The following is a 16,699-nucleotide window of genomic DNA, read 5'->3' on the forward strand; positions in this document are numbered from 1 at the left end:
TAAAGTACTCCTGCCTTCTCCTACGCAGGACCCTTAGAGGTCCCGATACAGGGGGAGAGGGTCAGCTAGGGTGCGCGTGGGTACACTCTCTATGCACTTAGAGCATTTAAAGCTAGTTGCACATGCTACATTTAGTGGCACCACGTGGTTTGATGCAGCTGTTCCCGGCTCATCCACTCGCTGTGGATGCAGTGGGATGCCAGATTTCCTTACAACAGTTGTCTTAGCTTGGTTGAATAGGGTAGTGCAGCAATATGATTTTAATTGACAACCGTCTGAAAGTATCCCTTGGCAGTAGAAGTTGACATACAACAGCAGTTAGGGATGCAGAGGCCAGCATGCAAAAGGAGATGACGAATTTCTGTCGATTTTACTTCTAGATTTTCTGATTGAAGATTAAATCCAATACCCCAACCGTGGACATGCAAATCCCAATCTCGCATGTGGCATGCATGCTCGCCTCTTCCTACTGGGAAGCAACCGTGCGTGTGTACGGGTAGACATGGCTGCACATAGGCTTGTTTACATGGGCGATGTCCATGCATGGTTTTGGGGTCCCTATGCGTACATTTATGTATGGTATACTCGCATGAACGCAAGAGGTCTATAGCTAAAAAAATATGGTCAATAAAATTTCAAAAAATAGCTCCACAAGGTTATTCCGACCAGAGAAGCACAATGGCTGTAAGGACGGGCAAAACCCCGATTATTTTATCAGGCGGTCGAAGACGCATCTGGTGTTGAGGTCCACCGTTAAAGAGAATGGATTCCTTCCGCGTTTTTGAATTGAAATTTTCAGGGCTTCAGGGGAGATTCTTTTAATGCAGAGCAAGTCTACCTGCAGGAATTTCTGTGATTCAAGCCTCCACGCATGCTCTGACTCATCAGTTTATGTCGATATCAGCTAGGCAGCAAACTCTGAGCTAATTAAGAAAGCTGAAGCAGCAAAGTCTATCAACAGCTCAATATATATATGTATATATATGTATGCAACTGTGGCTCTCAAAAACCACAACTTACGTGAGTAGCTGCCTTATCTGTGGTTTATTAGTTGTACGCAAAGTGCCGCGGCATTTGCGCACGGGGTGGGCAGCGACGTGGCGATTAAACAGCCGACCGTTGGGGCTTACGCAAATGATGGACCCCTTAAGGTTTGATGAGCGAACAGACACAACTTCTGCTTTTTCGACTGGGAAGAGGGGCCGAGTCGGGAGTCAGAAGTGCTAGATCTCGGGGCCGTGCCAACCAGCCCTATCCTACAGGCTAAGACGCATGAGAAGGAATCCAGCACCCGAAAACAGCCCCAGGTAGCCCTTTGAAGGCAAACTTGCTTCTATCATGAAAAAATGGGTCATGATTCGATACTGCAAGCATGCAAAAAGCCAAAGAACTTAAACAAAGGGACTGCACCCAGCAAAGTCAAGCTGGTTGGCGAGGGAAGGCGCATCCAGGAACCAGCAAGCTCCCGCCGCAGGCAACATTGCAATGAAAGGGATAGCAGGGGACAAATCTCTTTTCTAAAGCTACCGCGGGTACCCATTGTACTGATGCAAGGTCCTCTTAATGATTAACAATTGCGAGTACTACCTGATGCTGGATGTGAAGTGGATAATCTATACGAGGAAACGGCATCGAGTTGCATTCTGCATGAGAAATCGATAGCGCAAATCCTGAGACCCAGGTTTGCTGAGGGGCAACGGAACACAGGGATTGGCAAGATCACGGCAGTTCCATGCCACTCTAAAGCGGAACTGGGCCGTACCAGCAAGGTCCATGACTTCATGCTCAATTGGTCCGTCGTGACACAATCGTAGGTATGCCAGGAGTGACCCAGTGGAAGGCATGCGTGGGACCACGGCTGCGTGCTGCGAAGCTAAAAGCGCGCGGCAGGGCTAGGGGAAAGCAGCAAGTGGACGCCTCAACTACATTCATCGAAATTTTGGTGAGTGGGGAGGTGTCGGTGTCTCAACCTTGTGAAGCAAAGTCTCTATGTAGGCGGTTCAGCAGTGCGGTAAGAAAAGGCGGTTCTCATCATGCATTCCGCCTTACTGGCTCTCCATGTACTTCGTTATCCGAGGATTCGACTAAGCTTTCGGCCTAGGGACAGGAATGAGCAAATATTGAAGGGAAGTTCGCGCATGAGCAAAACCTGTGGCGGGCTGCCAGATGGCTAGCGACATGCGGATAGCCCAGCGCACCGTATTGAACTAAGCTCCGAGTCAGCCTGAAGCTATTTTTCGAAGCACTAGAGGACTCCGCAGAATGCGAAGAAGATTGAAAAGCCACGCGGACGATTTGTTTAAAATAGGCGCAGCGCAGAATGAGTCCAGCGCGTTGTAACATAACCCGGTGCTAGTGCCGTAAAAAGCGGAAGCTGGAGCGTATGCTCTACCTGTTAGCGCCTGAAAAGCCATGTCCGTGAGACCGAAGTGTTTAAGGCACCACACTGACAAATTACTAAACCAATTATACGAAGCAAAAGTCTACTTGGCCCTCCACTCTGCCAGACGCATTCCTACATCCTCGTTGATCCTAATGAAAGGCGCGAAAAGGCGTTTCACACAGGCACTCACAAGCTCGGAGGTAAGTGAATGCCGTTAGGACTTATTAATCTTCTAGCTGAAGTGCAACGGCAATTTATTAGGACGCTCTTATTTGCCTATCAAAGTGAGGTGGGTGAATGCGTACCTGAAACACCGGCCAATCTTCAGCTGAAGCGTTGATGACGATCTACAGCGCCCACAGCGGGTTCTTTTAGCTGCTTAGGAGCAAGCGATAGTATTTGAAGCCACGCAAGTGTTCGATTTAATAAGCACATTTACGCTACTGGGATTCTCCGTTTCAGCTTCAGAAATTGTGTCAGAGCTAGCGAAAATTCAGATAATTAAGACGTGGCCTTTACCTATATGGACTAGCTAAAAGTTTGCAAAGTTTTGTTGGCTTGCACCCTAATGCTGGAAGTTCATTCTTAAACTCCTTAAATTGCTGCTTCTAGTTGACCGATCTCTCCCAGATGGCGCAGTTTCTGGCATGGACAGAGGAGGCTGATGCCGCAGCAAGCAAGCTAATCCGTCTTTCAAGTTCACCGGTTCTCACGCTGCCGCTCACGCATCACTTCTTCCTAACAACCGATGCTAGTGATGTACCGACAAATGTTAATTTCTCCGTGCAGGCTTGATGCTTTCAAATACCTAATTAATGCTCGGTATTTTCATCATTCCACGGAAAACGAGCAGCTCTGTCCAGCGCGGTGATCTTCAACGTGGTAGGCAAGCTACTCCGAGCGACATCCTGGCGATTCACTGTTGCGCAGCGCAACTACTATTTTCTGCGATGATACACCGTTTCTACTAAACATGGGCGATAGCTATGCATTTGAATCCCATGCTTCAGCTTTTATTGCAATGTTTTCGAATGGAAAAAGAGCTAAGCACTACCATGTTGAGGATGGTCTGCAGTGGTACAAAGTAGTGGGGCATCCGTCACCTGGGCATTTCAACTTCTCTCTCTGATTTTTAGATGCAGAGTATGTTCTTTCAGGGCGTCTCGGAAACTTCGTACAGTGTAAAAGCTCTCACAGTCCTTCGGGTGGCCTGGAATGCGTCCTACAGCAGAGGAGTATGTACTATCACGCCCGGATTGTCAGCAGTTGAGACCATGCAGTTCTCCTGAATCTGGCCGTTTGCAAAGTCTTTGCGCTTCTGAAAGCACGCGGCTGACTGAACCATAGAATTTATAGTTGTAGGGCCAGAGGTCAAGAGTCAGGATAGCTTCTACGTCGTTGTCCACCCACTTAGCAAATATGCCTATTTCGTCCTTTATTTAGCTCTCTCACGGCTCAGCCAGTGGTTCACTTATTTTTGACTCATGTACGGAAGCTTCCTAGATTTTCCAGGACCGTCATTACAAATATGGATCTAAAATTCGTCAGTGCGTTTTGGCATGCTCCTAGGACCCGCCTAAAAAATGATCTACAAAATTATCACTACGAACAATCTTGAGGCAGATGAGCATACAGAATGCATTAACTGCTCTCTTGTGCAGTATGTGCGACTCTGTGGTCCCAAAAGTCCAATAGCTTGGCTTGGCTGCCTTCCTTGTGCTAAGTGGTAAAATAGTACATCAGTACACTTGTCTACCTGTTGGTCTACCGCATACCTGGTCTACACTGATGAATCCTTATCCGAATCGGGTCTATGCATGGTAGCGCGGGATTAGAAGCCACCTTTGAGGGAGGATTTAGCCGGAAAACAGCAACCGATTCCACGCTAACGTGTGCCCAGAGTACAAGACAGGCAAGCACGGCATCATTAGAAGTTGCAGTCCTGGGCTGTGTGCTTCACCTCCAAAGATCTGCTCCTAATGAATCAGCAGGCTGTATAAGATGCACTAGAAGGTGACCAGACGAGCACATTCGCGGCAAGGCAGCTGGGACCAGCAATGATTCTTTCACCAATCTCAGCTGTTTCACACTTCATCGATTAAGCAATAGGTTGAAGGTGTCATGAAACTGTCAGACTTTGCTTGCTAAGAAGATTTCGAAATCTTCTGAATCATGTGCGGGCTGTGCGACGCAGATGAGTGGCCGGTGTGCAGGCGGAGGGTCCAGAGGGAGCCATCAAAGTGCTGGATTATACGACCGTTGAGGACTGAGGAGACACTGGACGAAAATGAAATCTGGCGAGGTACGCCGACTTCAGCTGTGAATAAAGCAGCTGGAAGCTGCGTTGTCTGCGGGAGAATTGGCAGTTTTGTTGTTAACTTCGTTGGGTTCCATGGATGGCATTCCTGCCCTTTGCAACTGTCCTTCCAACACATGATCCGCCAGAAATAGCTATGGGTACTGCATAAAAGCCTTCGGATGTTTTCTGCAGTCATATTTTATGTGTAAGTAATTTTCAAGTGCGTTGTCTGTTTTTGTGCCTCTTTTGGGGCTGTGAAGTCGACTTTTTGGCACGCATAGCCTGTGTCTGCATGCAAAGGCTGTTTCATGAGACACCACACACACTGGTGAACTAGTGTGTATTCTGACTTCCTCTAACATATTAAATTGGTATTCTGTTAAGTCTTGGCAAGAGACTCACACACTTCAGCGCTGCAATGACAGCAAGTCAACTTTCCGCAACGGTCGTATTATCTTGGTCCCTCGTTGCCTGTTGGATAGTGCTTCTCCTTTAGCACTTAATGCATACATTTGCTTTTTCCTTCGCACTAAAGCGGCATGCTTTCCTGCTTGAACGATCACAGAGCGGGAGTCCTTTTCCATTCCTGCACGCAGCTCGTTTTGGTGTCAGAACACTACAGCGTGTGCAATGAATTTTGAAGGGAAAGATTTGAAGCGGGCTAAGCGCAGGAAAACACGTTCTTTTACAATAGCCATATATAACTAAGTGCTAAAAGGAATCGACCAGTTGATTTGCCTGTTTGCTTACCTTGTTTTTTGCAGTGTACTGATAGAGCGACAGAGGAAGGCGCACCTTTGGGTGCGTGTACACTAGATGCTATGTGCAGCTACCCATGAGTGCTTGGAGTGCTTAGGGGCTGCAGCGGCCTCCACCCCAGCTGTCCATCACCCCTCAGCGTTCCCGACATGGTCATGGGTATGATTTCCTTATAGGAAAACTGGAGGGTGCAATCCAGACGGACCAAATTCTAAGACGGTACTCTTCTATTCTTTATACTGCAAGCGTAATCGGCTAAAAACTCGCCATCAATAGATGTGTTGAATCCTTCACAAGTAAAGCGGGCAGATATATGATGGAGCAAGCCCAGTGTCGCCTCGTTTTTACGAGCAACAGAGTCCATAGCTCGAAAGCACGTCTGCCTTGGCTCCTTCCTAGACCCTAAAACGCTTTTACTAGGCAGGACCACATACTTAGGTGCAGCGTATAGCCAACAGTATAGAGGGGTTGCGGACGATGGCGCAGTGACGCTTCTTGGAGGAATGGAAGTAGGAGCCAGACAAGCTGTCTCAAATATTCAATGAGAGGATCACACATGAGGAGGAGGATGGCAGTTTAAGAAGCAAAGCTGCGTTTGTGCCAGAAATTCAGTGCAGAGAGAGAAATTCTACGCAACACATACGGGGATCAACAGTTTTCCTTTCAAGTCTATTGAGGCTCCTTTCGTGCTTGTCGCCTGTTACATATGTACTGAAATAAGAGTTGTTGAATATTTATCACTCTGGTGGCTGTTTCTTGAGTATTTTCGGCTTTAGTTTCGAAAGTGTGGTTTCCTGGTGCCCACTGTCGGTTGCTAAAGAATTGGTGACACAAGCAAGTGCCTCAGCTGATTGGGTCGCAGCAAGTAAAAACTTTACCGCTATCTTTATGTAAGTATCGAGAAAATTAACAATGAATCACGTCTCAGGAATTACCCCAGTACGAAAAGCCCGATTGTCAGCGGCTGAGGCCGCCTGCTACTTAATGGACGGCCCCGCGGCGCCGGCGGTCTGGTCTCAAGACAGGGGAGGAACGCCCGCTCATGAAGTATCTGGTGATTTATAATTTAATATCTTTATCTTCAGTGAACATTTACTTTAGCTTTAACTTTGTTTAGTGTCTGGCATCAAGATGTTGCTTCTGTCTGGGAAGCCCTTGGTTTTTCTGCTCCTGGCCCTTCTGGCCACGGTGGCTCTGTACGGCGCATTTAACGTTGCACACGCCATGCAGCTTGAAGATGCCGACGATCTAGGCGAAGGAATGGAAGAAGAAGCGGCTAGCTTCTCGGAAACTGACGCTGACGTACTGGAAGAGAAGCTAGGCCCAAGTGAGGATGGTGACGCCGAAGTCCCATCTGATGAATATGCAATGGATCAAGATTATGACCAAGACTTCGAGGAGAACGAAGGACACTCTTTCTTGGAGGTGAGGCCTGGGCCAACTCTGCTGACGGTTCTCATCAGTGTGTGGTACCAGGGGTTAAATAGTTCACTGTTGATGGAACCATTCAGGTTGTACGCCGCCGTATTGCATCGTATTCTCAATTTCCACTTAAGCATCGGCACATTAAACCCCCGAGTACCTAAGCATTCGTTCTTGTTAGCTCTCAATCCCGATCATTATGGTTTTTATGACTCGATTTCTTCAGGGGGAGGAAAACGAAGATGAGAGCGCAGACCAGAGCGTTGACCTTTCAAACATGACAGATGAAGAAATCAAGGTCGTAATGGGTCTACTGCCACCTGAAGACCAAGCTCTCCTCCATCAAATGATCAATGAGCAATCGGATGATGATAGCGATTCCAGTAACGAGCTGTAAAATGATTATTTGGTTGGACTGATTATCCTAGTGGAAAGTGTCCTTCCAGCGCCCGCTGCTCTGTGGCCAGGAGAGGTCTTTCTCTCTGACGGGGTCACATGCATTCATTCCGAGGATGGGACGGGAGATCTTGCATCCTCATTCCCCTTCACCATATACTCAAATATGTTTTGCTAGAGGATGGAAGTGTAGGGGGGCCGCACACCCATGGATTGACCGTCGGTCTAGTATTTGGATGACATGAAATATTCAGGCTTTAAAGTCCTGTGTGGAGATTCATGTTTACTATTGGTGCATAGCGAATCCGAATGGGGGCACATTAGGCTGAGAAGCCTCTTGCGTACCGCATCTTTAAGACAGGATGCTTTCAAGCGGGACACCTGCTGACAGAATTGAAAATAACGGCAGTAGACCACCGCGTTCCGGCATGCACAGGTATTTTTATGATTGGCCTTTGCCAAGGCTATGCTGTTTGGGGAGGACGGTAATTCGTGGCAACAAGTTGTAGAAACATATTTTGGCAGAAGCTGTGCGTACTCCTCCGGCTCTTCATTTACGCTACAACTGCAGTTAACCTTTTAAACTAAAGAAATGATATCACTTGCTCCTTGTGAAGGATTTTCCTGGTGGCACACTCGTTTTAAAAAATGTTTGTGGAGTCAACCAGAAAATCTGCTAGTCAAGTCTGCAGCAGCATGATGATCTGCGGAGGTCTCGCGAAATATCGCAGGGCGGCAGCAGCACCCTCGACACCTTTCGGCATTCTTTAGGTCACCAGCAGGAAGGCGGAGAATATAAGATTGCACATTAGCTTGGTTTATCCGAGGCAAACGAATGCGGGAGAATCTCCCCAGTTATGCTGAGGTTGATAGAATTCAAATTCTGCTCACTGCCCTTGGCTCCCGAGAGGAACAGTGCGATGTTTTCTGGTAGCATCAGGCAATCCTTCACCCTCTCGAGCTCTTTAGGTCCACGGGTGGCAGACCATACGGGACCGTGGAAGGAGTACGATCGGTGATTGCCCGACACTTGCAACGAGTAGCGGCTGCAGTGGTGTCGGGGATGTAGGGCAAGGAGGGAAAGATAAAAGGCGGCTTCTCCCTCCACTCTTCGATGTACACGCAACACGAAATACTTGCCATAACAATGGTATAGGTGCTGTTGCCACAAGAAAGATTCACAGCCGTCCAACGTGCACGCTGGTTCCTCGTCTGCGTGGTTGTGCATGTGTGCGTTATCATGATGACCCGCACCACCAGGAACGGCAGGCTCTGAGTTATTAGTGCCAGTGTTGTTGCTTTGGCCGCTATTCTTCAACGCTTGAAGTCGCTTGGACCCTCTGCAGTTGCTGGGAGTGCATACAAAGTAAATGGTGCTGGTTGGAAAATATTCGTATCCGTGCTGCTGCAGCAGGTGCTCCGCCAGTTGTTGCGGCGTGGATTCAAAGGCGCAGCCACTATCTGCATGCAAACAGGCCAGCGGTCTCCTGAGGCAGCGCGCCTCGTGCTGCTGCAACTCGCTGTACTTCAAGGTGTACGGACACCCGAAGTTCGAAAAGCGGCAGGGAATGTCGGTAAGGCATTGCGCCAGTAACTCAAGCGCTCTGCAGCGAATATTGAGCTCTGGAGAGCGACAAGTTGGGCAGCTGGTCAGCCGCTGCTGGCAGTTGCAGCACAACGTGTGCCCCTCCCTGCATTGGTAGATAGGCGGTTGCATGCGCTCCAGGCAAACGCCGCACTCCAGCAACTCTAGGGTCACCGCTGACTTGGAATTCGCTGCCGAAAGACTGCTGCTACTATCTTGCTGAGTGGCGAAGGAAGAGGGTTCAGTAGAGGCTGATGATGTTGCTGGTGCACCTGCTGCGGCACTTGTTGCACTGGTAGCATCCACTAGGGACGGATCTCCGGCAGAGGTAGGAAGTATCACCATATCTTGCTGAACGACTGCTGGTTCACTGCTCAGGGAGAAGTACGGCAGGCCAACAGCAACACCAGCAGTACCAGATATTGAAGCCATTGCAGCACCGTTTGGCTTCCCGTCTAAGTTCGAGCGAAGATCTCCGCAAAGGGTGTACGCCATTGGACAGTTTGCGACTGCATCATTGGTTAAGGGAGTCGTGGAGGCTGCTATTGGTGAACAATACGGCTGTGCGGCTGCGTCTCTTGCTGAGGGTTCTCCTGAGGCCACCGACATGTGCGGCGGTTGAAGCGCCTGCACGCCTCCTACAGAAGATTCAGACGCAGCTGAGGAAATCCGATGGGCTTCGTCGTCCTCCAAGAGATCGGAATGAGCTTTCTTCTCTGCTGCCATGGTGCTATGTTGCCGTTCGCCGCTTCCCGATGTCTTGAGTTACTGCAGCTGCGCGCTTTGCTCCAATGCAGCCACCTCCTTCCTCATGCTACAGGAAAGGCTCTACTCTTCGTCGTTCTTAGTTGTCGCCGTTCATCCCACAACCGCGGGAGTAGCTGTAGCGCCAGCCAGAAGCTAGCGAGGCATAGGCTTCGTGCTTGGATGGTATGGGGAAGATACAGCGTGCGGCTCGGCCCTCCTTTGCCCTTTTCATAGCTTCACTACAGGCAGTTTACACATCGGCGTACAAGAGGAGGGTTACTGGAAGTCGAAGAGCAGCCAAAAGGGCTCTCGCTGCTTCTGTAGGTGGCGATGCGCGGAAGTAACCACGGAGGGCAGAAGGGCTGTTGTTAGTGCCGCTGCACCTTGTTGAGTAATAAATTGAAACGGGCAGCTTAATACGCGACCGTTTAAATAGTTTAAGGAAAAGGGCAAGGACACGCCACAGCGAAAACGGCTCCTTCAGGTGCTGTTGCACCAGCAGCCGAAACGGTACTGCTGCGGCAGCACATTTCTAGGGCCCTCTCTCGGTGCTGGTGCAGCAGTGGCAGCAGCCAAGGACCTTTAGAATAATATAAATAGGACGTCTGCCGCATTTGTTAAACGAAGTTAATTCATGTTTGCCTATATACTCTCTCTATTGGCAACTAACTGCGCCTGAACCTGGCGCGAATACAGATAACCGAGGCGGTGGCAGCACCACCGCAGTGTTTGGATGCCCACGAGATACAGGGCATGAACTACTTGGCACCCCTGTTCTTCCATTTGTGTATACGTGGGATGCCTCTTCTGAGCCATTCCTGGCTTCCTTCTTCTCTTCTTCCTGTGCAGCCCCCTTACCTGTGACTCTCGGAAAGGAGAAAGGCTACAGAAGAGGGGGGCGCAGTGTACATCCTCATCAAACCAACGAAACAGCACCTCTTGAAACCCAAACTGTGGATATCGAACCCTGAGATTTACCCCCAGCCAGCATGTTCTTGTCTCCAGAAATCCTTGCGGCTCTCCTCGCGGCATATCTTGCCACCCGTTTGACGGAAAAGTTCAAGCTTCACAACAAATTTACTCACAGGTACCAACCAAACCGTTTACCCTACCTGTCACATAAAGCCTTGTCTGTAAGCGAAGCTGTGGTTTTACACGTGTGTAGGACATAATACCACACCCCAAGCATTGGCGCGCAAAGTGTTAACATTTGTCTAGAGTCCAAGCCCGCCATATATCCTCTTGCACTCTTCGTCAGCGGGCTTCCCTCTACAGTGTCACACCCTCTTGGGTGTATCCAGCGCGGCTAAAAAGAGAGGGCCCTTGCGGTTGCTGCACCGCGGAGGCAAACAGCAGCAAATTTGTTGTGCTGCCCGATGGATCCTACCGAACAAAAGCCGCTACAGAACCGCGGAAGCACAATCAGTCAGGGGGGTATTGAAGAAAACTCCGCATCACACGGACAAAACAAAGACGGAGGGCATCAATGGAGTCACATCCATGTGTAGATAGAATGTGTATAGCGAGATACACATACATACATACATACATACATACACAGGGACGGCAATACATATACATATATATATATATGCGTGCATGTAGAAACTCCATATCACTATCTGTTTACCGTCCTCTACGCGATGTGTGGATGTCTACGTATGCGCAGAATATGGATTGCAGTGCCCCTCAGCGGAAAAGAAGGCCCTAAAGGGTCTTACATGCAGCCCAGGCTGTCCATGGTGCAGGTGCGTTTCTGCCCACCCTTCTGCCCTTTGGATCCTGCGCGAACTCTCCTAATCGAGCAGCCACTGTCTCTTGTATCACTAGGCGAACAATTGTGCGTTCTTGGGCCTCATGGCTCTGAGGATCGAAAGCAGTAGCCGATTCATCGCGAACCGGTATATGCATCTGGTTGGGCAGTCTGTTGGTGCGAATTGTGCATCTGCTGCTGCATCTGGCTCGCCTTCTACCCGTTACAGTTTGGAGGACAGGGTCTCTTCAGGACTGTGGAGGGCACAGCGGCGCTGCAAGAAGTCGCAAGGGCCCTTTGCCTGCTGTGCCTGAATCTCTTCGCCTTCTGCATGCTCGCTCTCTGGAAAGAGGGGCACCCAGACCCCCTACCAGCAACCCTCGTTTGCATGGTCTCTGCAGCGAGACTCTGGTACGGAACTTTTGAGCCAGTCGAAGCGTCCAGTGAAGCTACCTTTCTTCCCTTCTTGATCCTTCCGGCTCTGCCTAAAGCTGCGCGTCGCCTAACAGGTCTCTTAGCTCCTATTTCCTGCTAGTGCTTCTGGATTTGGAGACTGCCCACCCTCCCCATTAAAGAGCTGTCTACACCTCGGCTTTTGAATTTCGCTGTCACGGCGTATCGCCATCTTTGCGCGCTACCCCCTGTGATCTGCTTCGTCCGCTAGGATTCTACAGCTGAAGTTGCTACGAACCAATTTGGTGTACAGACACCAGGCGTTTCAGCGACTGCTGCCCCTGTGGGATCCTGAACCCCCCCTGCATTGAGCGTGCTGCTTCTTCTGATCTCCCTGCTCTGTGCGCATCCGCAAGGGCAAAAGTGCTGTGCGCGACGGTCTGCGGCTAGCCTCTTGCTCTATTCGAAACGTTTCCGCCACGGGAACGCCATGAGGGCAGGAGACAGTGGCCTCCTTAGCCTAAGCGGCCTCTTCGATGCGTGAATGCCATGCTGCATTTCTTTTTGCCAGTGGTTTGCGCAGGGTTCTGGTCATGATTGCCGGCGTTGGGGCAGTATTCTGTTTGGAAGATTTGGCGCTCCACAAGCAACTGGGGGTCTCCTTCCTAACAGACCGTACGCCACTCACTTTTATGTCTCCCTTCCTTTGTATCGCCTTCGCTTTGTGCGTGCACCCCTCCTGCTCGCTTTGCCTCCCATATAGCCGCGTTTTCGTTTGTCGCATGTGCTTTTGGAAGTGTTCCCCTGTGGACGATGGGGGGAGGGGGGGAGCACAGGTTGAGAGCAGGCGGCAGAGGCAAGCGACACTCTGCAAAAGGGTCTTCATGGTCAGCACCCATCTGTGTGGCTCCAAGGTGCACATCCGTGGCTGTACGAATTCGCGTGCCGGACGACAGGTAGTAGGAACCGGCTCAAGGGCATCGATCGCCTGGCTGTAGCACACACAAGGGGGCGCATGTGTCTCTAGAACTGCCGCCATCATGTCTGTCTGGTCCTGTATCCAGATTTGGAGGGCGTTGTTAGACAATGGGCAGAGGAACTGGAGCCTTTGGGTGTACAGTAAGTCTTGGCGCGCGAGCACGCAGACTTAGGGGAATTTCAGTGTTGGTCTAGAATGGCAGAGCACGCGAGCGTCCTGCGGGCGGCCTAGAGAATACAATATGACCAACGGAGGAGGCGGAAGTATTTTGTGCTGCTGTTCCCCGTCTCGCTGGTCGCTGTCGGCTGGCTCACTGCCAATGCGAGTTGTGTGTGTCTTCTGAAGGGTTGTTCGTACGAGCATTTTGCACCCCACCTAGCGAGAACAAGCCTGTCGCTGAGATGGTGGCACTCTGTGCGGATACGCAGGGTTCCCAGCGCAAGGGTCCTCTCGTTCATCGTCTGTGGGTGTTGTTGCTTTTTTCTGCTCCTTTGGGGTGCCGCCTCCGCTGCAACAATCGAAGAGATTGAAGGCATCAAAGAGACGCTTAGGCGGCCATCCGTTAGTCGAACTCTATCCCTGAAGCCTTACGCGGCAAGGGAGCCCTCTTCCTATGCTTGTCGTGCTGCCGCGGAGCAGCAGCGGGTGCCCTGCATGCACGTGCCCGGTGGCTTTTTGGAGGCCTTCCTTTTTCCAGGAAAGGACCTAAGAGGGCGAGGCACAGTGCCTTCTGTTCTTCGTTTGCTCGTATCCAAAGTTGACTGGCTGTGCACCCCATGGCAATGCTAGTGCTCTCGATGAAGTGCCTGCCCTTTGACCGATCGTTGGGTCGGTCGCTATGTACATGTATATATGTATATCTGCATGTATGTGTATTATGTATCCGCACATACAAATATCCTTCCTCCTGCAGTTTTTGAGGCGCTTGGCGTAACTTGTCTGGTGTGTTGGTGATGCAGAACTTTTATCATTCACGCCTGTGGAAAGCTCTGGAGGGGGCCGCGCCGGAGCTGGCAACCGATGCCGCTTCCTCAGTTCTCTGGACTGTGGCTCTGCTTCTGTTGCTGCCCCCCATCTTCTCCCTCGCTTCCCTGTCCGTCTTGCGAACCTTTTCGAAAGGGTCTAAGATCGCAGTCGCCTGGATTCAGGAGGCATGCAAACAGTGCATGAGCAAGCCAGAAAAGCATGCAGCGAACACGATAAATATTCGCGTCCTTGTTGCTGCCTTTCCACGCTTCCAGAAGGCATGCCAGGTGGCAGCCAGATGTACCGCGTGCACTCGGCTGCCAGCAAGTTGCCTCTTGTTTTCTTCCCTTTTGGCTGCCATTCTTCAGGGTGATTGACGAAGAGTTTCTTTGGTGGGCTCGCGCAGCAATGGCCGCTATGGCGCTGCTGCTCCGCATCCTCGCTGCAAAGGAGCTGGTTCAGGTGAGACCAGAAGGAATGCGATGGGCAGCGCGTTTTCGATTTTTGCATGTCATAACGAGCTTCACAGAAGAATGCGTTTTGCTATTTCCCTCAAAGTGCGTAGCGTGTCATCTGCGAGTCGGAAGCAGCGTGGAGGCACGCGGCCTCAATTATGCATTACGTTTAAGCGTTTTGTCGCCTGCAACGAGTCGTGAGGGCATCCACTCCATCATTTAGCCTCGTGCCTTGAAACGTCTGCTCTAGTCACATTTCGATTGGATGAAATGGAAGTTCTGCTATTCGTACTTGCAAGCCTGCGTGCGTCTTCCTCAGGCGTCGTTGTTGCGCCAAAGTGGAGAGCTCGCAGAACTTACAGGTCCTGAAGCTCCGCCGATCAGAACTGAGCAGCAGAAGCAACAGCTCTACAAGGCAATGAAATGCGTGAGACCCTTTTTTTTACATGGAGGACGCAATACAGAGAAGCATATATGCTAGAGGCGAAAGGCCGCTGTCTTACAGAGCGTTAGACGGGCTGCAGGGAGGGAGGGATGAGAGGCCCACCACAGACACATGTGCTTGTTTAAATTTGCGTTTGAGACGCTCATGAGGCTGTCTGCCTGGCACATCAGACCTATCCTTTTGACGCTCTTTCCATTCGAACTCTGTCTTCGTACCCTTGTAAGTAGGCTTTGGTCTTGTGGCTGCCACAACGTTGCCCGCTATGCAGTTGTGCCCTCCTTCTCTTACCCTCAGGTGTCTCTGGCGAATCGATCGACAACGATACGGATGGCAGAAGCCGCGTTGTCGCCTGTGCTGATGTTACTTCTGCTTGCAGCATTTGTCTTGATGAGCTGCACAGGCGGTGCGCCAAGCAGACGCTAAGGGACTGTGAGTGTCTCGGGTTAGGGGCCCCCATGCTTACGCATGCCACTCTCAGGGTGTTTTGCATTGCGCCGTGCAGAGTACGTTCCGCCGCGTCGTCCATACTTCCTGGATCGCCTGGAAAGTGACGGTGGGGTGGCGGAGAGTGCTGCCGCTAAGTCCGAAGCGCTGAGCAACACGGCGCTGCTGTGCAGCGACAACTGGGCGTCCTCCGCAGTCTCTTCCGCCTGCCCTGATTGTTGCCTTACACCGTCTGCGATAACGGCGGGTACGCACATAAGAGCTAGAAGGGGCTCAAGAAGGCGGGCTAAATGTAGGGGGACGTGCGGAGAGGGCGCCAAGATCCTCTGTACCTCGGTATTTTCCGTTTGTGTGCAGTCCTTTGTCCGTCGCCCGTCCAAGAGCTGGTGCGCCTTTCGGAGGGCACTGTGAGGGCCCATCTTAATCTTCACGCTTCTGATGCTTCCCCGCCAGCGTCTGCTTTGACTCTGAGTTCCTCGTATTCTGCATTTCGGTTTCTATTCGCTTTGGTTGCTGGCTCCGAGCAGCAGCGACGGCGGGCGCTGGCCGCTTTCAGCACGCTGAAGCAGGCGGAAGTCGTTGGTTGGTGCGTTCTTAGAGGAGCCGTCGATCCTGGCTTGGCAGGCAAACGGGAAGCATAAGCAGGTAGCTAGAGGAAGGGGAGGTGGTGCCTCAATAGAGGGATACAGGGTGATGCATGGCTGGTTTCTGCAGAATGCTAAGATTTATTCCGAGCTTGTGTTTCTTCTCCTGCCTCCACTGTGCTGCGTGGACGCGCGCCCTCAGGTTTCGTTACTCTTTTGCAGCTTCTCCCTTCCTGAGTGCCCGAGTCCTCTTGTTTCTGCAAGGAACTTTCTTCGTGTCATTCTTGGCTATGGCGTTTGTATCGTCCGTCCTAGAGGCTTTCGCAGCTCTCCGCAGCAGGTGCGCAGGGCTGCTGTTGCCCATGCCTCCCATAAAGACTGCTTCCCATGGTATCCCTTCGCCCCCATTGCTATTTGCAGCACGGTTGCGCATGCGGTGTGTGTGGGCTGCAGAAGGCAGGGTCCTTCGGTCTTTTCTGTGTGGGGTCCAGAGGTCCCTGTAGCAAAGCTGAAGTAGGCAAGGCCTCAGCGAGCTAGGGTGTAGAAGGCTTAGAAACACTGGTAGCGCCTCGGGCTTCGTAATAAGCGACTTCAAAAAGTGCAAGCGCGAGAGGCAACAGCAGGTGCCTCGCTGGTTTCGTAGTCGAATGTGCCCGCGTCTAGGCGCTTTCCTGGATTTAGAGCCATCGAGGGAGAGACACAGGGAGACAAAGACTCCTTCTACATTTGCTTCCCTCTGTTTCACTGTAGTCTTAAGAGTTCACCATACACCTACATATCTCCACAAAAGCGGCTCCATTGACACAATCGCACAGCCCCGGCAACTGTAAAAGAAGAAATGGAAGAAAGACTCAATGGAATACGCGGAAAGCATTATTATTCGGCGGCCTTTCGTTTTCCCGTTTCTACGGCAAGCGTCATTTGGTTTGCAAAAGGATTTTCAGAAAACAGCGCACTAGAGAGCTTTTTTCTGTGGTCTTGCTGCACTGTGTAGGTGGGCAGGCCGACGTGCTTCCCTTCCCTATATATCAAAAGCCAGCTCAGTTACTCCACCTTATAGCATGCGTCTTCTCATGCCTCCAGGAGCTG

The 16,699-nt window shown here is 51.0% G+C and overlaps 1 protein-coding gene across 1 annotated transcript; it reads right to left on the minus strand.

The window, feature by feature from the left end:
- Positions 1-8,067: 8,067 nt before the first annotated feature.
- On the minus strand, positions 8,068-9,570 carry LOC34621118 (putative E3 ubiquitin-protein ligase SINAT1). The gene has a single exon (XM_022734343.1). It carries the CDS (start codon positions 9,568-9,570, stop codon positions 8,068-8,070), a length of 1,503 nt encoding a protein of 500 aa, XP_022591084.1.
- Between the last annotated feature and the right edge of the window lie 7,129 nt (positions 9,571-16,699).

This window comes from Cyclospora cayetanensis, unplaced genomic scaffold (assembly GCF_002999335.1).
Source record: "Cyclospora cayetanensis isolate NF1_C8 unplaced genomic scaffold, CcayRef3 CcayRef3_contig_8, whole genome shotgun sequence".
Lineage (NCBI taxonomy): Eukaryota > Apicomplexa > Conoidasida > Eucoccidiorida > Eimeriidae > Cyclospora > Cyclospora cayetanensis.